The sequence below is a fragment of the Neopsephotus bourkii genome, unplaced genomic scaffold (genome assembly GCF_033783945.1).
Source record: "Neopsephotus bourkii isolate Nb327-2 ecotype Australia unplaced genomic scaffold, CSIRO-AGI_Nbou_v1 NB_1634, whole genome shotgun sequence".
Classification (NCBI taxonomy): domain Eukaryota; kingdom Metazoa; phylum Chordata; class Aves; order Psittaciformes; family Psittacidae; genus Neopsephotus; species Neopsephotus bourkii.
Genome location: NW_026902109.1, coordinates 1,003,884 through 1,028,282, shown reverse-complemented (window position 1 = coordinate 1,028,282; position 24,399 = coordinate 1,003,884). Strand labels below are relative to the sequence as shown.

Below are 24,399 nucleotides of genomic sequence, written 5' to 3'. Positions count from 1 at the left end.
TTTTTTTTTCCCATGAATTTTAATACAGTATTTCCTGTCTTTAGTTGTCCTAAGACAATCATCTTTCATTTAAAGTGCTGCCTTGTGTCTTGTTTTCTTAATTTGATGTTTATAGCAAATGAAATGGAACTAAGTTCTTCAGTTTTAAATCTGCCCTGTCTCATAATTTTCATTTTTCTCTGTCTTTGGATACGTAGGCATCAGTAAGTAAGCTCATTTCATTGTCTTAATATCTGTAGCTGGTAGAAAATGCTAGTTAATTTTTCTTTCAGTAGTTCCCATTAAACCTTGCAATCCAAAACACATATTTGATTTGTCCATTGATCAAGTACAGGAAAGACATTTACTGTGAAATCTCAATACTTCTATGCTTCTTTATCCTTTTCTTGGAAGTAGACATGAAGTATGATTGCTGAACTTGAATGGTATTATTTCTAAAGCCAAATAGTTCTGCTACCTGAAAAAGAAAAAAAAAAGAAAAAGAAAAGAAACACTGAATGCATTCTCAGAGGTTTGCTTTCAGTTCATAGACTGAAGATCTCACAATTGGATGCAAACAAAATCTTTCTTTTCTGCTATTTGTAATTCCTTGCAAGGCAGGTACACTTCTTTTGGTTTACACAAATGTGCTTCAAACCGGTGAGCTGATGTTTCTCACTGGTTCAAAGACCTGTATATATCCAGAATAAGACTGCATGATAACCTCATCCTTGAAAGGCATCATGTGAAGCAAGGAGGAACCAAGAAGCTTTTGAAATAATCTCTTCCAGTAGCACAAAAGTTATGTCTTGCATGAGCCTTCTACTGGAGGGTTTCCTTCAAGTTCAGAATAGTTTATTTCTCTCACCTCTAAATAGATTGATCGTGCTTGACCAACCTCAAAGTATGCTGCTCTAGAATAAAGGATTAATTTGTTAGGCGTGAGCAAATTATTTTTTATACTGCTATTTTCTGCCCAAAGTCAAGCCTTAGGCATACTGGGTTTTTTTGAGAAATTGAGTGGTTGAGGAGAGTTTATTTACTGGGATAACCCTTTGTGGCTTTGCTGGGTGTCATTCACAAATGGGAGAGTGATCCCGGTACTTTGTGCAGTGATTCTTTTCATTGGTCCTCTCAGGTCCCTGTGACCATTAGGGAGCTGTAGTTCCTCTGTGTGGGTAGTCTCTCCAGTCAAAACAAGAAACAGAAGGTTAGCAGCAAATGTGTTTCAATACAAAATACAGGCATCCAGGGGACTTTTACATATTAAATAACTTGAAGGAGATTTACTATCTCTTAATCAACCTCTGTCCAGTATCTAGTTTTTAAATTTCTCTTCCAGTTTTGTTAGGGAATATTTAACCACTAGAGGTTAAATTGCCATTAGTTTAGATTTGATAGTATTTTCTGAGATATTAAAAAAAAAAAAAAAAAAGTTGTTACAATCTGACTAAGGGATCTAAAATTTCACCTTCCAGCATTCATGTAATCTTGGAAAATGTAAGTTTTCCCCTCTTCCTATGTAATAAAGCCTAACCCTTTTTTATCTGAAGAATATGACTCAAATTTTGGTAGAGACAAGGCTTAGAATTTTTAACTCGGAAGGTTTTGTGAAAATACTGGACAGCTCTAAGTTGCTAAAAATAGGTTTATGTGGTATTTTAATTTGTGTGTGTGTAAAGAAGTCAGTGTTACACGTGCTATACTTTAGCAACAGTTGCTTAACTGGAGAAAATAGGAAGGTTTTAAGTATGGCATTCAAATCATGGAATACCAGCAATGGGCAGAGGTAGTGAAGCTGTAAGTGAATTGTACAAAAGTGGAATTCAATCCTTGTACACCATTTCTGCCATAGCATTCCTTTATGCCATCATGTGCTCACCATAGTCTGTCTTATAGATATATTTAATTTTTCAGAGAGATTTTAGAGTAGGTGTTGTTGTTAAGACTGTATTCTTGGTTTGGGCTTGGGGGTTTTTTGTATCCGCATGCTAGAGAGCATGTTTGTTTAGTTACAAAAACTTGTACATGGCAGCAATGGAAATGAATTTTTACTCAAGCTCATGGCTGACAAGCATAAACTTCTCTTTGAAAGGATAAGGGATTTGTTTTTAGCTGTATCTGACATTGGCCAATATCCTAAATTTGCCACAGGCTGAGGGGAAATATTTATTATTTTCAGCTTCAGGTGAACATTATTTAAAGTAGGGCTCTAAAGGCATATTTTTGTAGCAGACAGTTTGGGGATATTGATTTTAAAATGCTGTTTATCTTAAAATCAGCCTAGAAGCTTGTGGTATTAAAAATATTTAAGGAAGGTAGGTTAATGAGGCACTCAGAGGTGCTAGATGAATCCCAGAAAATGGTGAGACCTACTTTTAGTCTAGAAGTTCAATGTAATCCAACTGCAGGAGTTTCTCATTTGGTTTACCGTGATACAGAGATTAAATTCATACACAGATTCATACTTCTACCTCTATATGAGTATCATGAATGCAAGAAAACCATTCCCAGCATGGTAATTCTTTTCGAATCAGTATCAGGAGGATGGTCTGAGTCTCCCATGCATATCAACAGGCTGGCTTCAGTTCCCATTGCCCACCTCACAGAGACTCTACAGCTCTGCACTTCAGGTATGCCCAGGTGCACCTCCTGGGGCCACGGTTTCACACCATCAGTTTGAATCACAGTTCTAATTTTGTGTATGACCTATGGCCAGTCCTTAAAAGGCAATGCAGGCACACTTAAACACTACCTAATCATATATGTGCTTGATAGAAGAGCAGAGTTTCAATGCACAATCATAATAAATATATTTATCATAAAAATCCCTGTAAATATTCTGTTGGCTGTGTGCAGTATGGCACAGTCACGCTGCCATCTGAATGATGGAAACATAATTATATGTACATAATAGTATACATACCATCAACCTCTCACAGAGAAATTGTATCACATAACTATGTAAATAGAGATAAGGTACAGCATTAACTGATATTTTGAAATTTGAGGGGTGATTTTAAGAAGAGGTTAACTTATTTTTGAACTTGCTGAGTAGCTGAAAACTTGTTTTAATTTTTCTTCATCAAGTCCTCCCTTAAAGAAAGGGTTAAAGTAAATGTCTTGCCCAGTAGTCTAGTAAATGTGATCTTTCTGTTGGATAGTAGTAGTTTGCTAGAAGTAATTTAATGTCTCTGATTCATATCATAAGTTCTTTTTTTTCTCTCTCATAAGTATCTGTGTTCATGCATGTTTCCTCACATGTGATTATCTTCTTTTCTTTCAAGTCTTTTTCTTCTCTACCATTTCCAACAAAGCAGGGGAAAAAAGTCAGTCTTAGAAGAAGGAGACCGTCAAAGAGTTATAAGCAGCTTTGCTTCCCGTGCTATTGAGGCTCACAAGCAATCTAATATCAATGGATCATTGAACAATAATCTGCCCAAATCTTCAAGTAACATCACTTTCTTATCTGATGAGAACCCATTAACTACTCAAAACCCATTATATATGGAAGGTATCACTCAAAGTCCTGCTGCTGCTGGGTTTCTGCGGAAAAGGAAAGATACTCTAGATACTCTTCCTCCTTCAAGACTAGTCTTGAGAGATACCTCTTTGGGAGGCAGTCACCGTGCGTGGACAGTACCAACTCACATTACTAAGAGACATGCACCTGGTTCTCTGAGTAGACCAGTTATTATGGATCCCATTCAGTGGCAACAGGAGAGACTCAAAGCAGAGAAGGAAGGAACTGAAAATCTGCATAGCAGTGTTGATATTAGCAGTCCACTATTTCAAAAAATAAGTGGCCCCAAGTTAACTGTAAAAGAGAAGGCAAGACAGTTTGAGCAGCAGGCTTTGCAGGAAATGAAGCAAGTGAAATCTCCTGATGTGAAATCCATCCGATCACCAACACAGAGCATCTGTTTCCAAGAAGGAGAGAATGTGCTAGAGCAGTCTCCTAAAAGTGTGGTTGCATCTCCTTGCCTTCGCTGTTCTCCTCTGTCCTCTCCAACACCTTGTGCTGAAGTAGTTGAACCAGAGACCTCCAAGGTCCCCTCTGTAATCATCACTCACCATGACTATCCAGAAGAACTTTCTCCTCCACCAACTCGCAAACCAACTCCTCCATCTTTTAGGATAAAGAAATCAGTTTGCCAAAGTTTTCTAGCTCCTCAGACCAAAGAAGTTATAGAAAGCATTCCAGATCCACCTAGAATTCCCCCACCCCCACCTCCACCGCTGCCACCTCCACTGGCACCACCACCTCCATCCCCTCCTCTGTTGCCACCACATACTCCACCTCCACCCACAGTTTCTCTTTTTTCTTCTTCCTCATCTCCTCTTAGCACCCAGAGCCTCTTCCCTGCCAAGCATACAAAATCCCCTGCCAAACAGCCAGCTGTACCACCACCAGCCACAGTGCCAGAGCCTCCTCCCCGTAGGGAGCTGAAAGGTATTCTTAAAAACATTCAGAATTTAGCAGCAATTGAAAAGTCCGTGGCCAATATGTATAGCCAAATAGACAAAAACCACGCTCTGCCCAAGCACATTTCTAAGCTCAAACCAGCTGCAACACCAGAGCTGCCAACTCCAGAAGCTGTGGCTGACCACAACCAGCAGAATGGCAACTTGAGCTGTGTTGTGGAGGAGCTTGAGAAACGCTTTCCATCCCAGTCGACAGCACTGTAATATTTACAGTTGGATGTTTTCTGCATGTAACATTTTGAGTGAGATGACTCTAATGCACATGGTGTCTGCCTCAGACTATCTAGACATCAGACTTTTTCCCTTTCTTTGCTGTATATCACTGCCTAATCAGTCCTAATTCCAAACTGCGAGCCATTGTCTTTCTTGTCCACTCTGAAATTTGTAATGTATAATAGTTTTACAAGTTGTTTTCTCAGAGCTACATCTTGCAGTTCTATGATGCTGGTTCTTAGCCTGTATACCAAAAATGCTTGAGAAAAACTGTCCATTTTTACCCAAGGATTGGTCATAGACAGCAGAGGGCTTGATACTGCTTAGTGTTAAGCAGTCTTCACTGTAGGCAATACCAGTAAGCAGAGTGATTTTTCTACAGATGTAATTGGAATCTCTTGCTTTGCCCAGAAAATGTACCACCTGGGAGGAATCTTACTGTTAAATATTGGATGTCAAAGAAAGCAAGCACCTGTAGTAAGCAGGCTCAGCAAAAGTGAGATGGAGTTATTACAGTAATGCATCTTCATATCTGTGGGAGATGACGCAGCACGCTGTTATGCTGGCATGCTTTTTTTCACCTCACGTTTGCATCTCAAGTCAGAAGAAAGGTTTTGTCTTGATTTGTCAGTAAACCTGGCTGTCTTCCCTCCTGTTATCTGTTTTGCCTTCCAATCCGTTTTTTATATTGTAACTGCATGTTAAAAGATTTATTTTGTAAATTTCTTTAATGTACAAAGCATTTGCCTGTTTTTTATTTTGCATGTGCATGTTTTTTGGTGTCTCTTTAACTTTCATGCTAGTTTGCCATGAGCTTCACAGAGGAAACATCTTGCTTGAATTGTAATAAAGTCACTCTGATTAGCATCACCAAATGAAGAGTTCTGAAGTACTTGTAAGAGTTCTGAGTACTTGTACTTTACTTTTTGCTCACAGTCATCTAAATCAGATCTTTACATTAAATATTTCAAATATAATAAATTAGCTCTTTTGAAAAATACTGAAAGTGGTAAGCAAAAATGGTTTTGTCATGTAAAGAAACGTTAATTTTAGTATTTTGCCAAAATTGAAAACATTTGTGTTTAGTATGACAATTTTGAAAATCATATTAGGAAAGGTGGATATTACATACTGAAGAAAAACTAAAAATCTGATTTGGTATCGAATGTCATAAATCTGAGCAAAAAGGTAATTGATTATTTATCAGAATGTCTAGAGATACGCAGCATTTCCATGGTGCTTGGCTTTTTCTCTTTTGTCCTTTTGTTTGTTTGTTTGTTTGTTTGTTTAAATCTGCAGTTAGGACATATATGGATGCTTCAGCTGGAAACTGCTGAAGGTAGTTTCTCTCTCTTTGTCCCAGAGCCGAACTCCATGAACTCCATCACACAAGTTTCACTTTACATTAGAATTTTTCTTTACTTAAAACTCTTGTTGGGCTAAACTCATACATGTGTATGTATGAGGGAAATGATGATTGATCATAACATTTTTTTTGTAGCAGAATCTGTATAATTTATTAGATGCAAATATGTGGAATACCTGCTAATGATGCTAAATTCTCGAAGGGTGGCACAAGTGCAGCATAATGTCAAAGTTCAGCGGTTATTAGGTAGAGAAACTTTCAAGAGCCAGAATTGGAAGACGGCTCACATGTTTACTTCCTTCTGTGTGTCTGCTATGGTCCTGCCATGCAGACAATGGGACAGTGAAAAGTGTGGAGAGATGAGCATGAGATATTACTGTGCTAAGCATGTTCATAATGGATCAGCCCTTGAGGGGGTCTTGTAGACCCACACCAAATGCTTTTGTGCAGTTCATTGCATCACTACTGAAATGTGAGACAATTATGACCTGATTTTGCAGTGTGCAGTGTCATGCAGCAAACCTGCAAGTGTTTAGTGATTCACAGCATTAACACCAATGAAGTTATTCAGCTGCAACTATTTCTGGCATTCCTTAAGCCAAAAGAATTGACGTCTCACATGAGCTCCTTTTCAAATATTTAGTTCCACCAGTCTCAGAAGAGTCTAGGGAGGTCATGGTGATCATCTCTTTACTAATGAGGAACACCTGCTTCCTCTATCTGAAAACCTTTACTAAGTCAGAAGATTTACAAAACCCAGTTTCATTTTTTCTGGAATTAATGCAACCTTTGCTCTCCTGCTAATTTTTTAATAGCCTTTGCTAAAAAATTATTCTGTTAGGCCGAGAAAGAAACTGTACCAAGAGCATGTATTTTTAACCTAACCCAGGGAAGTTCTGTTCCATTGAAATGTCTGGATGCTACTGCAGTTCTGCAGCACTACAAAACATTATATCCAGTATAGTAGCTGGTGAGAAGTTGAGCGTATATGTGTATTGATGTGTCTTCAGATTTTCTGATTTGGTTAATTAGGGTAATATGTGACACTGGATATATCTCTCATCCTTTCATCATGGGTTTGACTGGGCTTAGTTCTGAGCAGGAGCAGAGATTGCATCAGTGGGGAGTGCTTCTTTGCAAACCTGTTTGCAAAGCTGAAATCAAGCAATTTCATCTCATTATTCATCTCCCTTCCAGAATCTTTCTTCTCAGTTTCAGCTATGAACTGCAGGAAGCCTCCATCTTAAGAGTTAGGGCAAATTTGTAAGCAGTTGTGTCCTCTGAGTACTATCTGTAGTATTTGGGCTTACAATGCTTTTGTTTTTAGTATGAAAACACACAGAAAGTACAAAATAGCAAATGCCTGCTGGGATGTCAGTAATTTGGAAAATTTAAGCAAATCACAGTCCCTTTAACCTGTGTTAGCAGTACAGACCTGTGAAAGGTTGTTGGCAGATTTTCTACATCTAATTTCATTCTTGTTTTATTTTTCATGTTAAGTACCACCAGCGTATACTAGCTGTCATATAATAATCATTATCATAGGCACTATGTCCTTGTTTCCCATTTTGCATTGAAGATTTCTCTGACTGACTGCAGTGAAGTCTGGCTGATAAAGTTTATCCAGAAGCAAGTCTTCCCTTGGTAGAGTGCTTTAATTACTTCCTGGAATCAAATTATGTTAGTTTGACCTTTGCCATTTTGTCACAATAGGTCCTTGTGCTGTATTGAGTGAATGGGTATTTTTTGTCTTTTGTGTTTTTTTTTTTTTTCTCCTCTAATCATGGCCCTACAAAAATATAAGAGTATAAGCATCCGTCAAAACACAGCATAGTGCTATTTTTAAGCAAGTTGAATTCCAAATTTAATTAGAATTACTTATGCTTTTAATCTGCAATATGGTGACTACTTGAGAGCAATTAAGAATAATAGGCTTACTTATCTTCTGTGCAACACAAGACCTTCTTTATCTGAAGATTGTGTAGGCAATATGGAAACTAAACAGTGTTCCTCAAGTGGGCTTTGAAAAGTTACAGATGATTTTTCAATGATAAATCTTCATTTCAGCTGTTCATTAATTTATATTATATGGGCAACAGCATTAATTTAATGCTAATAATCAATTCCATGTGCTGAATATTAATAGTAAACTTCATAGATTGTGATATTAAAGAGTAAGAGGACTTCTACTCTGTTCTTTATTATTTACTCATGTGTAATTAAAGTCTTTCTATTGACTGCTGTATGTGTACGAGGTTAAGCTCAACATAATTTTGAGCATTTACCCTTTCTTTCTTTAGAAAAAACAAAAACAAAAACAAAAACAAAGAAAAGCTAAGCTTATCCTTAATAATAATGCTAAGACCTAAATTTTTGTTCCCTAATTTTGTCCAAGCAATTTTAATCTCCTGTCACAAAATGTAAGCTTAGAGAACTTGATGGACACAACTGCATTTGCCATGCATTTGAATGGCTCCAAGAAAAGGAATTAAAACAACAGAAAATTTCCAGTAAGATCAAAAGCATAAGGCCTTTGGCAAAATAATCATAGATAGCAAAAATAATTTAACTCCCCCCTGCTGAGCAAATGTTAGGAAACGTGTAACATTTCTACATTACATTCTACAAGAAATTAGTAATAGAAGCTCCAGGCCAATTTCTGGTAAGTCCTGAGTGAATACAGGAAGTCCAGAAGTAGAAGAGAAACTGTTTTACTGCTTAAGCAGATGCGTGAAATAACAGAGTCTCTTTGTAGATGGTCTCTGTAGGTCTCTGAGGCAACAGAGAGGTTGACTCGCAGGATGTCTGCCACAAGAACACAAGGAAAGCCAAACACAGCATTCACCCCTTTCCCTTTGCTGAGTTCCACAGGGTGCACTGGCTCTCTGGCTTTTGGGGATTGGGGATTTCTTCTCATTCATTTGTAATCTAAAGCAAGAAAAGATCCTAAAGTTTCACTAGCCTTTCTCATGCAATGACTCATGTCCAGAGCAAATCTAAATAAAAACATTTTTTGTATTTGTAGATATATATTTCTTTTCTTGCTAGTAATATTTGTAATCACATTATCTTTTCACCTCTCTCCAGAAAAAAATGGCAGTGTGCATCTTTATGTAGTCTCACAGAAGTATACTAATTATTTTTCTTTTTCTTTTTTTTTTTGACTTCTAGGCGAGGATATGCACAGCAAGAGGTAAGGCTGCTCCCCAGTTACACTTAAAATATTAATTACATCAGCATACTTTTCCCATGCAACCTGTGTTGTGAAACAGAGACAGAAATATGAAGTGGTTCACTGTTGCGGCACAAATGTAACTTGCAGGTTAGGAGATGGCTATTGCTGCTTGACAAACTGCCAAAAGCAATTTGCCGTGGAATTCCCTCCATGACTTCTCTGTTTTCTTATGACACGCCACTGCCCACTGTTACAGGCCAGGTAATGGACTACATAGATCTTCTCGGTAACTCAGTGTACTCTGTTGTTCTCACAACATCTTTTTCTTCAGCAGTAAATAGCACAGAGCGTTTCTTTCAGAAATCTAAGCAAACTCACTTAATAATTGGAAAGTTATCTAAAATACATTTCAGATATAAAGGCTGACATTCAGGGCTGAGAGCTAGGTCAATTTTACTAACCTTAAGAAGTGTATCTGGAGCTCCTTATTCTGTATTGTCTTGCAAATTGCAAGACTTCTGTTGTTCTGCTGTGAATTTTCCTCCCGTTGTAGAGTCGATTTATGTATCTCAGTTTGGATACAGAACATCCCTATCTCTCAGGGCCTGCTTTTGGCCAAGAAACTTAATAGAGCACCATCAAGTTTTAGGGGGAGTATGGGGTCAATACCAGAACTTGGTTTTCCTGATTGATTTTCCAGAGTAAATCTGATTCTAATGTACAAAACAGCTGGAGAGTAATTAACAACATGACTACCAAACATGATCTGTGTTTAGCTGTGACACACCTAAGAACAGCCATATCATCCTCCATGCAGCCTGATGGGGTGTTTTCCCTCATGTGAACATGCTTTTCTCATTGTGTGCTGCATACAGAAAGAAATCACACATAAGCTGTAGAGAAAACAAGTGAGATAATCCTTCACTGTCTTACTGATATTGAGAATTAAAGTGTATTTGTGGTTGCAGAGTACTCAGTTAAAAGCCACAGAAGTATCTGAGAATAGATAGAGATTTAAAGTGATGGTATTGCAGTAGAAGCTTGGGTAAGAAATCAGATCACTTCAGGTTTTTAATGGCTGAATCACTGCCACTACTGCAGATTCCCACAGATTTGCTTTCACCCTGTTGTGGATGATTTTTGTCTGCCATTGTCTCCCTGCTGTCTCCAGCATACACCACATGATAGTTTTCTTGGGCCCTGATAGAGGTTAAGTTGAATAATTTAGATAATCACCACATAAACTGGGAATTTGATCTTTTTATTAGGTAAAAGTAATAGTGGACTGCAAAGTTATTTTATTACCTCAGGTGCTTAGCAGTGTTCTACTTCTTACTTAGTATGGAAGTACCCAGGTGACTACTGTACAAGAAACACCTATGTTTTTAGGATTTCTTTCCATTCTTAACTGAAACACAAATTACCTGCATCCTAATTACTGCTGCCTAATTAACCCCTTTCTGATTTTTTTTTTCTGTAGCAACAGCAGTTACTGAGACCTTCTCTTCTCAGACCAGAGGTACCTCTATTTTTTTATTTCTTAATTATTCTATAACTTTTTAATGGCTTTTACATAATTTCCTGATAAAAACTTGTCTTAAGTAATATTTTTCCCTGACTCGTAGATAAAAAGGAAAGTCCCAACATTGTTTTCACATTTATGTAAATACCTCAAATTTACTACATCTTTGTATTTTCCCTTTGAGTATCTTTCAGCTGCCCCCATAGACTTGGATCACACAGACTAAAAGCTTTCCTAGTTTCATGTCCAGATTCACAGAAAGAGTAATTTCCTCACTGTCCAACTGCAGTCTGTTTTTTAAGATGTCAGTCAACTGATAATTGATTATCGTACCTTGAGATGAACTAAGCAGTTGGCCTGTCAGGGTAATGGAAGCATTAGGACACTGCTATGAAGTGAAAGGCAGGTCTGAATTATAAACCAAGTACTTTCTATTTCAGATCTTTCAGACCCAGTATCATTTCCAGAATAAGCAATAGAGCAGATGTAGCTTTTGTGACACATTGCTATTGATGGTGTTTTTGTGGTACAGAATAGTGATAATTTCTGCAGTTGTTATAAGTAATTACAATGAGATGCTCTGACACAACTTTTCATTGGACAGAAGGAAAACCTATAGGAAGCTGTGAGATAGAGGCAACATGCATGCCACTTTTGTAGGATACAAAAAAAGTATTTAGCTTAGTCCAGTGCTGCTCATGATTGTTGATGTTTGAGAAAACATTTTAAGAGTCCTGGAAAGCAATGTAGGTAAAATTGTCCTAATCTTTCAATGCAGTTTTTTTCCTTTGAGAGAGGTGCAAGAAGTGACAGTGTATTTGCAGAGTCCATTCCAGTTACTGAATGAGGGTTTTGTACAGCATATGTGAGACAGTGTCCCAGAACCATAATAGTGTCTGCATTTAGCTGATTTCAGACAGTTACTCCCAGAGAGTACACAACAGAAGGGGTCATTTAAAGCTACTGTAGGCTTCTCATTATGGCTTTTGACAGTTTTAAGTGTTCCTCAGATTATTAAATTTATTTTGCTTTTTGCACTTTAATATACTTTTCTATGCTCCTTTTTCATCAGTCGTTGTGTGTAACTGTGCATTCACTCAGTGTTTCTGTTTTGACAGGAGTTAAGTATGGAGTCTGGAATTGATCCAGGACAGGAATACTATGGGCAAGATTACTACAGCTATGAGCATGGGTATATTTTAATTTTTCCTCTATGTTTCTGAAAATGCTGTTTTCCAGGTTGGTGATACTTCTTTTTACAGCATGTAATCTGGACATTTCCCTTCACCTCAGGATTACTTTAATCTGTGTGTCCACAAAGTCATGCACTGACAACAAAACTATTTTTAAAAGTTAAGGGGGTGTTGTATAAATCCCTGCTTCTTTAGGAATCTATTATGCTTGGAGAGTGTATACCCCAGCTATCATGCTGGTTTCATATTCACTTTTTTGTTTACATATTTCTGCTGCCTTGGGAATAAATTTCCATCATCTGCTCCCCTTTTATGGCTCACCAGCCTGAGTACAGTAGCTACTCTGTGCTCACAATTCCCAGCCACTGTCTGGCCTTTTACGTTTATGTAGAAAAATTTCATCCTGCCTTGTTCTGATAATGCCCATCTGACTGAAAGCACTTTAAGGATTATTGCTGTTTTTACAAGCTCACAGGGATTCTCCAGAACTGATCCCAAGGAACCTGCTCTTTCATTCCCTAATTATAAAAAGGATCCTCCAAAAATCAGGTCTAGTGATCTGTAAAGAAGGTCACTGTAGTTGGGGGATTCTTGACTGATCCCAGAGACACCCTAAGGTCACCTTGTAGCTTTCATGGGCTTGCGGGCAATTGCAATAAGAAGAGGTTTTGGATTGTGTTACCACTAAGGAAAAAAGAATAATAATCTTTTGAAAGGCAGAGAGAAAAGTGAGCAAATAAATTCATGTTCTTTGGGAATGTGAACATGTGCATTTGTTGCTGTGTGTGGAGACACATGTGAACACATTGGTGCACATTATGAAAAGAAAATGGTGGTTTTGCCAGGTATGAACTGCCTCAGTATGGAAGCCGCCGCCGACTGCTGTCTCCTTCGGGGATGTACGATGAGTATGGGGAAGTCATGGTGGAGAATGATGGTGGCTACTACTATAGTCCACATGGCTCAGCAGCAGAAGAGGTAAGTAGCTCTGGTGTGTTGATTCTACCTCTGCAACAAAAGGGACCATTAAATGTTTGTCAGATGTATTTTGTAATTGATTAGAAAATGGCATTCTGTATATACCTAATAAGCAGCTCTGCCAATGCTAATCATTGCTTGCCCTTCTAATGACTGGTAAAGTTTGTGTCAGCACCTCTTTCCCTTATTCTAGAAATAAAAAGGAATTGTGAAGTTTCTTTTAATAGCCACATCTATTTTTCCCTTGATGTAGATTTCGATTACAAAGAAAAATCCTCATAGCCTTAGGTAATATGATTTTATATTGTTAACCAAATGGTGTGTTACTAATATTCAGCCTATAACTGGTGATTTTCCACTGAGAAAAGCAGTCACCTGAACTCATTTATCATAAAGTTCACAATTGAATGTAAAGAAATTTTAAAATGTCAGTGGCAGCCAGAAAAAGCTTGACATAAATGTTCCCTTTTCTAAAATCTGATTTGCAGAAATACCAGTATTTAAATCCATGGATTTTAATTAAATGAGAAGAGGTAACATTTCTGAGCCAGTACTTTTCCCTGTTGTAGAATAAGGTAGTTTTGTAATTGCAGCCTATTCTAGAAGTATAACTTTCCCCATAACTTTGGTAAAAAGCTATTCTAAACAGGTAAGGTATGCTGGGAAAAGTGTTGCATTTGTTCCTACTGATTTATTTTAGGGTACAAGTTTTCACAATAGCTATCTTTCAAATTGTAATCAAGTTCCATTTTCATGATTTGCAGGGGATGATTCAAGGCAGAGGTCCTTCAACCAGAGGTATAAGCCAGAGAGCAGGGGCTCAGATAGAACGTAGACCTTTAGGTGGTGGGATGGATCCTAGACATGGAAGAGTATATAGGACCAGCCAGGGGAAAAGGAAACTAAAAGCAGTGATGCATTTAAGTCGCGTAGCAGTCAGTGCTCACAAAACAGTAGGAAAAACTGAGTCTGCTCATTCTCCATGGAAGAAAGCAAAGATATTCCCAATGATTCTGCATAAAGTGAAGGGTGGTAGGAAAGATTCCAGTTATGCCAAGTTGATGTCAGCTCGCCAAGTGGACGGTGAGAAAAGTATGATTATCAGGGGGAGTTACTTTCAGAAATCGACAGATGACAGGCCTTCGATGAGAAAACTTAATCATGTGTTAAAACGCATTAGTGTCTCCAGAAAATTTCAAGAGCCTATTAGCAAAGATTTAGTGCATGCAAGAGGAAAAGGAGAGGAAGAATATGAAAGAGCAAAATCAGGAGTTTCAATAAATATCACAGCAGAGAGTGAACATGAGGATAGTGATTATGAGAAGAAGAAAAAGAAGAGAAGAAAATACACTTCAGATGAATCATCAGTGAAAAGTAGCAGCTCTGGCTCAGAGTCAGAAGATAAAGACTACTTGAAAATTACTCTGGACCAAGATGAAGCCACTGAAAGTACTGTGGATTCGGATGAAGAAACTGGGCATGATTTTGGGGATTCTGATGATGACTCCGAATCCAGCTCTAGCAGTGAATCAGAGGAGGACTCATCTGAAGAGGATGATGATGAGGAAGACTCTGACAGTGATGAAGATGGCAGCCTGTCAAAGAGCTCATCTACACGAAGTTCATACAGCAAATCAGGGAGTAGCAGGTCCAGCAGTAGAAGAAGCACTGAAAGGTCCAGTATAAAAAGTAGGGAAGGTAGCTCTTGTGGCAGAGCAAGGCAATCCAGCCATAAATCAAGTCTTATCTCTAATGTATCAGGTAGTGAAAGGGAAACGAGCTACAAGAAAGCTTCAGGATCCAGCTATAAGAGCAAAACCTCTTCTGCCAGCCTTGAAATAGAAGAAACAATAGAAGAAGTGTCAGAAGAAGATGAACAAGTGGATGCCGAGCAAGTTAGTGCAATCCCTGATGAGATAGCAGGTAACGCAAATAAGGCAGTTTCTGAGACATCCGCCAAGGCAAAAATGTATGCCACTGAAGAGGACAAGAAAGGAAAATCAGTTGTTAATGGTAAGGATAGCGTAGGTGAAAGCACAGAAGAGGCTGATACAGATGCTAGTGACAGGGAGGAAGCTATCAGTAAGAATGAATCTTCTTGTCTAGAAAGTGAAATCAGTGTTACTTCCAAGGGAACTAAAGCGACAAAAAGCACAAATAGTGCCACTTCTGGTAAAACCACTACTTCTCCTGAGTCTGAGAATCAAAGTTCTGACACCAACACAAAAAGAAAGAAAATTAAGAAAAAGATGTCCCAGGAAAACAGTCAGTCCCAGTCAGATGAGACGCTGGATACTGCCATTACAGAGTCAGAGACTGCTGGTGATTCTACATCCTTTTAAAAAGGAGCAACAGTAGGTGAACATTTTGCAGTGAAGAATGATCTTGTTTGCTGTGCCTTCTGTGTGGTCTTTCCTAAGAAATACACACTTGCCTAAAGATAGCCAAAAAGAAAATGCTAAAGCTTATTGCTTCAGCATTTGAATCCTGTCAAGGATAAACAGTGTAAAACCAAATTAATGTAATTCCTGAGACACTACTCAGGTATACTTAATGGTAGATATAGAAAAATTAATTTTCATTAAGCAGTGGCATGAAGGATTACTTCTTTTTCTCTGCTAGCTTCAGTAATGTGGTTAAAGAGGCATTGCATTGTTTCTTAGATTTAATCCTTTTTGAATTGCGCACATTCTGAAGTAGCGTTGCATTTTGCTTTAGCTGTAATGGATAGCTTGGTGAACCTGATGGCACAACCCTATTAAGGAGCCTGTGTTCATGGAGGTTGTGTTTGTCACAAAATGGAATTCTGCAGGAAAGAAAAAGGGCAAAACCTGGAATTCAGTGAAGAACAGGAATGACGATGAGAAGACTTAGAAGTCATACATGGTTTCACTTTATGTGAAGTCATCCATGGTTTCACTTTATGTGAAGCCATACAACATTCCCATCATACATTTGCTAATCTTCAAATGAGTTCTCTTCTGTAAATATTAGCCCTGTTTGCAGGGAAGACAACTGAAACTGCAGCAAAGCAATGCTTCTAAAACTGCAGAGTGTTACTAGCAGAGCTGGGATTACACTGTTTCTGGGTCATGTGATTCAGGTTTCAGGTACCAGTGATGTACAAGACAGGAATGCAGAGGTAGGTGAGTAAAGTGAGCTCTGTCAGAAAATGGATTACATTGCCAGCATCTGTCCTTCCCATCTAACAATACAGTGATTTCATTATTTTTTTAAACATCTGTTTAAAAGTTTGACATGTATAACAGCAAAGTGTTGCTGAAGGTAACCAGCATCTATATTGTACATCTTGGTATTTGCCTTTTAAAATTCAGTATCCTGCAATATCTGATGTCATTCAGTAGAGAACTTTTGTAGTGCTTCCATTAGCACAATTCAGCTCAGAATGAGCATGATTGCATAGGAAGGACCTGTGTTATTGACAGCACAAATGGCCTTTTCATTTTCTTGTAATAAGCAAACTTTGAATGCTATATCTCCTCACAGAGCTCTTATCAGTTCTGTCAGCACACAGTTTGTAGGCTTTGTATACCAACAAGCTGTCTGTGCTTCATTTACCCACAGCCATGGAGTTGTTTCACAACCACTAGATTTATCCAAATAAGCCATAAGAAGCCTAAATAAAGTTAAAGTTTTGAGCCAGTATTGGATTAGTCTTGTGAGTACTTTAAAGCTATTACAAATTCTGACATATGCAGAAAAGCTCTGCCATGAAGTCTCTGTTAGACGAGGGAGAGAAAAATGTTTGTATTTTTAAGGAACTTGAGCCTGCTGTGGAGTTACCTTGGCAGGACAGCTGGTGTTCAGTTGCAAAGCATGATAGTAATTTTAAAACTACTGTCTTTAATTCCAGTTGAAATGTGAACTAGATTTATGATTGCTTATCTAACCTTTTCATTCCCACATAGCACAGAGTTGTCGCTGCACAGAGTGTTTTAACATAAATCCCATTTAAACTACTCAGTCTTTTCATCCACCTGAATATATCTGTGTGAAGAAAATTGTATGTCTTTATCAGGAGCAAAAGAGTAGGCATCTAAATAATTTCTATGAAGTATAACTTCTCAGAAGTTTAAGAGTAATCGCCACTGTTTGTACCTTGCATGATTTTCTTTCTCTAAAAACTGGCTTTTATTGTATGCATGCGTATGTATTGCAGTGGAGTTAACTGTGATGGTATCTGCTGCCTTAGTGAAATAACAGTGTTTTCATTATTAATTCAAGAATGGTAATAGCTTGTTTCAGTCTACTGAAAGGAGGCATTTATTTTAAAAAGATCAATTATAAATTAAAATAAGTAGTGTGTTTTGCGTAATCATTATTAGTACAAAGTCCCAGCAACATGGAAATCGTTTACATTAAGTCTTTTAAAAAATATAAAAATTACATAAAATCTGAAGTCTCTCTTCTCAACCATCTCCCATTTAACACCAAAGATTCCACTCAATTGGAAATGGCACAGAGTCTTATATCAAGTTTTTCTTCTTTTAATGAGCCAATTTTACAAACATCGTGCCTGAGAGTTTCCCTTGTGTAGGTCCCAAGATCTTTCTCTGCCTGATGTGTTGTGCATATAAAACAGACCTGCTCAATGCCATTTCTGCACTGAATTTACAATGTAGTAATGCTCTGGAAGAAATTCTAAGGCCATCCTAGCATTAACTCATCAGTACAGAAGTTTCTTATAAGTGTCGTTTACACAATGGCTTCATTGTCAGTGCCTTCTAGTTTCTGTTAGAAGGGGTTATTAATCTAATTGTTTTTCTTTGTAAGACAAACTGAGACACTGCTTTGTCAAAATATGACTGGCTTACTATCTTGTATTAGTATTGTGATACACGGAAGCTTCCTTTCAGAAAGTAATATCTCCATTCTCAGGATTCTTCAATGAAGGTGCACTTCTACTTAACTGGCGCATAGCTGAATGAATCTGTTGAAAACAAACAAAACAAACAAACAAAAAAAAACAACAACAAAAAGTCCAAACAAACCAAAAAACCCCAAACCAAAAAACCCAAATTTGTAACTACTTTCCAAATCTGAACAAAAAAACATCAGTTTTTATACACTCTGTCTTGCATTGTGCTGTTCATAAACTAACATGGATTTATCAGTCTTACAACTTTTTAATACAAGGCATTGTTTCTGTGTTCAAGCATTAGGTATATATAATAGAGGCACACAGTGGTAATCACAACAATTAAGAAAGATCTGTGTATAAGCTAAAAGGAATGGTACAAAAGACCAAGCTAGTAAAAATTCATATGAGTCTGTAGATGAAAGACAAGATAAAAAAACAGATGGAAAAAGGGCAGGAAAATGTAAGAAATAGTGCTAAGGTTTAATAACATTTCTGTTTGTTGTCAAACAGTGGGCCAGAAAGAAAAAGATTAAGTTGGTCGTCGACCCAGAGTATGAGACCAGCTCCACTGGGGAAGACAGCGCTCCTGATTCCAGCCAGAGGAATCGTCTTAATAACCCGAATATTCAAAACAACATCAACGGTAACATCTACATTGCACAGAATGGCTCTGTTGTCAGAACCCGGCGTGTTTGCCTTGGGAATAATTTAAAAGTCACGTCTCCAGTGAGGCTGGGGAAACAGTTCAAGAAACTGGACAAGCTTGCAGTGACACATGAGGAGAATGTCCCACTGAACACGTTGTCAAAGGGACCATCTTCTAGTGATAAAATGAACACAAGACCTTGCAGTGTCTCATTTGCTTCCTCTACTGTAGGGGCTGAAAATATAGTAACAAAGCCAGGGGGGTCCAAAATGAAAAGCACAGAAGAGCAAGAATCAGTTGTTGATAATGAGGATGTCAAAGAGCCCTTGGAGTCACACAGTGAACACACGCAGTCGGATGAAGAGGAGCTCTGGATGGGCCCTTGGAACAACCTTCACATACCAATGACAAAACTGTGATTTTATTTGATTTTATTTTATTTTTACTTCAGTTTATAATAAACTGCGCTTTTTATTGTCACTGAGGAAAATGTATGAAATTTGTATTGTGCACATACATTGTATACTACGAATGACACGCTTTAAAGTTTAAAAACAAAATTTGCACTCACATTTGTACCAATTAATTGTCCTCCCAACAATTATTTTGACAGGCTCCCATTTCACTAAGCAATACTTCATTTAAATTAATTAGGTTTTTTGGATCTTAATTTATTGTTTAATAAACAGTAAACTATTAATAAATGCACAGCAACATTTGGTTAACTTTTCAGACAGTTCTATACACGCCTAGCTTGTTTTTCTGTATGGTACTTGTGGCTCTACTGTTTAGATTTGGAAATTGTCTGCATATGTTCGAGATCTATATCCAGAGCTCTTGCTTCTGAACTCAGAGTAATAAATTAAAAATAAATCCATGAAAGTCAATGGAGCATATCCTCGGCTGGTTTAAATTTGAGTAACATTACCAAAGTCAGTAGTGATATACCAGTTTATGCAAACAGAGGATCTCGCTCAATACCCAGCTATCAAACTCACATAAGAGTGGAATGAGAGTTTGTAAAAGTATAGCACTGTTACATAGAAAAGTGGAATAGAAGATTAAATAAGCTAAAAGTTGTGAAGAGGAAGGAAATGTGTAGCAATTAATCTTGTTCAGAGTTACCTGGCTGTGGTTTGTTCATTTTCGTTTGTAAATTACCGCATTCCAATTTTCTTCTCTAGTTAGTTTTTCATCTTTTTGCCTCTCCCCACATCAGTTCTGTTTTCTTCTTTGTATGGTCTTTAGCTCCAGTTTTTATGCTCATCAGTAATTGTCATCCTATGGCTATATTCCTCCGAAATAAACCAGGATGATACATGAGTCTGTGTGATAGAAATAGGCATTAAAGAGTAATTAATAGGAAAGGGATGGATGCATTTCAAGCCCAGATAGCTGGTAGGTTAAATGGTGTAATCACTATTCCACTTCAATAGTGTTGAACATAAACCTGTTGAAAAGACAAATGGATCATGGTGAAGAGGATGAAAACTGAATATTTTACGAGGCTGATATGCATAAACGTATCTGTGAGGGGCAAAGGGAGTCAGAACTTTAAGAAAGCATTACTTGGAAAAAAAACCCACATAAATTTCAGCTCCTGCTTATAATTTCTATTTGTACCTCTAAGTAGTGAGTGTGTTGTATTACAACTTGAATAGGGACCTGAGAAATGCCACTGTTCATAGTCACCAATACCTAAAAGAGATTAGCAATACAGAGTGAAGTATTTTTCTCCAATGTAATATATGAAAGAAAAAAAAAAAAAAAAAGATATGTATTCACATAAGAAGCATGTCCTGTTGTATTACGCAAAATTTCTTTTCAGGGTAAGATCGAGCTGGTTGTGAGAACAATATGGATACTTCTTGAAAGATACAAAGAGTCGACAGATAAATGTTTACAATTAGGAAATTATTGGTATCATCATTCTTTTCCTGTTGCTATAGTTGAAGTTTCATCACAAGATCTGGATGACCATGACTGTTGGTTCTGCTCTGGCAGTAAATGGACTTCTGCTACTGTGATTGTTTTCCTCTTGCACAGGTTCTCACCCTTAATTCCTCTTAATATTTGTCTTTTAGAAGCTGTTCACGTTATGCCAATGTAAATGTGACAGTTATGTCAAATGCCTCCTTTTCAAGCTGAGGTTTGCAACCAAATATTTTGAGAGATGGTGCTTGGTTTTAGGCATGAGAAACACAATGTAGCCTACCATGCAAAGAAAAAAAAACAAAGACCTGGTATTTCTTTCTCTTAACTCTTTTATCTTGACATATTTGCACTTGGTACATAACAAAAAAACAACAAAAAAAATGCTGTTTGGAGCTCAGTTAGAGTCTGAATATTTAGATAAGAATGATGGAAGAAAAAAAATCTATTCTTTGAAATAACTAGTAAAATGTTATGTTTTAATCCAGTTTAATATACTGTTATTATTTCACTACATCATTTTTATTGCAAGATCTGTCAGTTCATTTCTCACTAAATACTTCAACAAGGTCATATGTGTTTTAGAGAAACATTTTCTTCCAGCTGCTCTCAATTTTCTGAGGGGAAAAAAAAATGTTTCTTTTCCTAGAGAGTCACAGGAATACCAGCTTTAGCTCCAGCTCTGTGGAGTATTATCAGATCTAACACTGGTGGTCAGTATTGCTGTGCATGCTTATCAAAGGCAAAACCTGTCAATTCAGGTTTGTCTCCTTTGTGCTGTCCAGATGCTCCAAACTTTTCCCACAATGCAAAGAGCATGAGAAATTTCATTTTTCCAGCAATGGCTGGGGTCCATCTAAAATGTAGCTCAATTTAGCTAAACTTGCAGTGACTTTCAAATTCTTGCGTACTGTTGGCAAAGAGAGGACTTCATGAAATTCTTTTATTTTCTGGGGATGTAATGCTGTAAATCAATATAGAATTCAGATCTTTATTTTGGGGGGATGCCATACGGTAAATTACTAATGATTTTAGACTGTGAGCTTTCAGTAAGCACGAAAAACAACATCAGTAACCGTACAGACTGATACGGTAAAAAAGGCACTTTTCCTTTGGGAAGTGAAGTATTAGCATGGCTTTGGTGGATACAGTAAATAGAATAACGGATCAGAGTCTTGGGATATAATTTACAGCTATTTAACCAGTGAAATTTGTAAAGCTGGTGTAAGGCATTTGCCACTGGGTGGCAGAACTTCTGACTGCCTAGCTATCAAGGTGATAATCATTGCTCCTGACACTGATTTAACTTGTACACTCCTCCAAGGAGGCAGTGATAGTTTTGTGGTTTAGTACAGCACCTGCTATGTTTTCAGTATAAGCAAGATTCAAATGACCAACTGTGTGGCTGTAGAAGGGCAGTGCAATGAGGCAGAAAAAGTAATGTGAGGAGAAACTTAGAAACTTTTTTTTTCCTTCTTTGTTCAAGTACATACTACTATGATCAAGACTGTAATGAAAGCCCCACAGATCTATTTTGGACATGTTAGGAGGCTTAAGACATTTATGCAATAATGGTAGATAGCCCTTGATCCAGGATTTGCCTGAATTGGTATGGGAGAAAGCATAGTGCAACAGTGTGCATGTCTGTCTTGGTGCTTTCTGCTGACAGAGTGCTGTTACAGTGCGATCACTCAGCATCCCTACACCACAGGTTGAATCCTTCCAGAACCTGGTTATGTAGCTGGAAAACTTGCAGAGTTAGCAAAATGGAAAAAAAAAATCTGAATTTTTAGCAGTGGGAGAACAGCACCAATCTCTGACACAAATTTCAGATTATATGGTGGAAAACACATAGTGGGAATGGGATATTTTTGGCCAGTGACAACCATGAATGTGCTTTCTGGAAAGTGTCACACACCTCTATGGGGATGCAGCTTGATATTTGAAAAAGTGTCTGATAGATCACAACCGTGGTGGTTCTGGTTTCTCATGATAGTTGTCCCCAGGTTACTTCCGTGTGATGATTTCAGTGGCTGAGAAGTGGCTTCTCCTTTTTGTGTCTATTTCTTCTAGCAAGTGACACTTGTAACTCAAAACTTGATAAGTCTAATTTAAAGCTGGTGGATGATGCCTTACCTTTTAAGATCCATAATTGTGCTGCAAATGGGAGTATACATTTGGATACTTTCTCATCAAGCCGTAGTTTGTGGCAGTGCAAAGACAGAAATAAAAAGCTAGAAATAAAAAGGGCAGCAGCTTTCTTCTGCAAAGCACACATTTGATTGCTGACACTTGAAATGCTGCATGCAGAAATTACAGCTTTAAGTTACCATTGACTGTCTTACTGTTTATAGTCTGAGAAAGACTTGCATTGATTACAAAGTATTGATAAACCACAAGATTTGATAAACCCAAAGAATGGTGCACTTTATCAAATGAATTTTGAAGGCAGCTGGTTCTCAAACACCCATTAGGGGAGTACTGAGGAATATTACCTTTTTTCTTTACTATTGAAAGAAGACAGTCTCAGTGACTTCAGTGTTTGGTCTAGGCGCACTCAGCCCAGCAGATCAAATGATAAAGCTGTAGCACAGAGCTAGATCAATAGTACAGCAACAACATGAGCAGAACCAGGTAATTCAGTTGCAGCATAGCAAAATCAAAGCTTTCATGGTGGCCCCAGCCTGGACAGCTGGAACAGGGTTTATCTTTCTGTCCATTGCTGCTCTTTACCAGTACACAATAAAATTACATTGTTGCTTTTGTGAGCCATCCAACATGAGCAACACCAGCCCTGCAAACTTTGTACATGTTGTTGGGAACAGCTGACTGTGATTCTGCCATGATACTGAGAATGAGATGTGGCATTTCAAGGAGTGCTTGCCTTTCCCCATATGAATGCCCTAGAAACATATGGGTGGCTGTGGTATTCCGAAATTGCTGCTGTTTGGCTCTGTCTAAACAGCCAGCATGGGGTAAACAGTCATGGGGAAAACTATGGATATGGTACATGGCAAAGTCAAATGCGAGTGTCTCTTCCAAGGGAAAGCGTTCCTGGAAGCCCTGTGAGTGCTATCGAAGTCCAATTGAAAGGGTTTTGAGAGATTTTTGGGAAGCCAGGTAAGGATGCTTATACAGAAGGGCAGCTTTAATGCAGAACTGAATGTTGTTATTACACTGGAGGGAGGTTTAGGTTTGTTTCAAGAGTTTAAGGAGAATATAAGCCTTTTTATTGATAGCACTACAAAAACATGTTGTACATCAGTGTTGCAGAAATGGGAAGTTAATGGCTCGTTGGTAAAATCCATTGTAGGTTCTCCTCAGCAGTTAGATTTGCAGTATGTGTGTGCATCATCTCTCTGGCTGCCTGTAGATTCTCTGTTATCTTTTGAGGCACATAAGTGAGGCAAGTTTCCATCTCAGAAGGCAGTGGTGTCATAGGAGTTTGCACCCTGCAGCCAGGTGTCTTGTAGAAGTGCTCCCTGCAGGGCAGTAATTTGTCACTGGTCACGTTGATTGTAACGGATGGCCTTTCATTTGTGCGAGAGTCAAGCCCAGCCTCTAACAGGGTACTGCGTTGTGTAACATGCTCCCGTTTGCAGACTGAGCTGTTCCTGTTCAGCTACTGGCATGTGATGTGCTGTGTGATATAATTAGTTGTGCCCAGCCATGCCCTGCTGCAACTTAGCAGTGGCTCACTGTTTTCTGTGAGAGAACATGGCAAATGCACAGTGCTCAGCCCTGCCATGGTTTAGTTTCTACTCATTGAGGTAATACTTTAGGTTGAAGGCCAACAGGAGAGTTTAGAGAGAGTCTACTTTGTCATGATTATTTTTAGTATCTAAGAATTTCTTATTTCCTCAGTAAAGGTCATCAAGGGAAATTGTATTAAGGTCATTATTTAAATTGATTAATTTTTCACAGGTAGAAAGATCATTATTTTTTAATGCATTGCATTTTAGAAATTAGACCTAGACAGCATCTCTCTAGCAGCATTCAAAAAGCACTCCTTTATTCTAGCATGTTAT

The 24,399-nt window shown here is 37.9% G+C and overlaps 1 protein-coding gene across 15 annotated transcripts in view; it reads left to right on the top strand.

Annotated features, from left to right (window-relative positions):
• PCDH15 (protocadherin related 15) overlaps positions 1-20,676 on the top strand; it is a 460,786-nt gene extending 440,110 nt beyond the window's left edge. For 7 of the 15 annotated variants that reach the window (XM_061373824.1, XM_061373820.1, XM_061373821.1 and 4 more), the window contains 5 exons: positions 9,215-9,236; positions 10,699-10,737; positions 11,859-11,932; positions 12,779-12,911; positions 13,676-15,384. In XM_061373824.1, the coding sequence (XP_061229808.1) occupies positions 9,215-9,236; positions 10,699-10,737; positions 11,859-11,932; positions 12,779-12,911; positions 13,676-15,253 (1,846 nt within the window). In that variant the 3' untranslated portion in view covers positions 15,254-15,384. Of the gene's footprint in view, positions 1-3,266; positions 5,520-9,214; positions 9,237-10,698; positions 10,738-11,858; positions 11,933-12,778; positions 12,912-13,675; positions 15,386-18,303 lie in introns of those variants that run through there. The other 8 variants (XM_061373832.1, XM_061373828.1, XM_061373831.1 and 5 more) reach the window with 5 other exon arrangements.
• Positions 20,677-24,399: the final 3,723 nt, after the last annotated feature.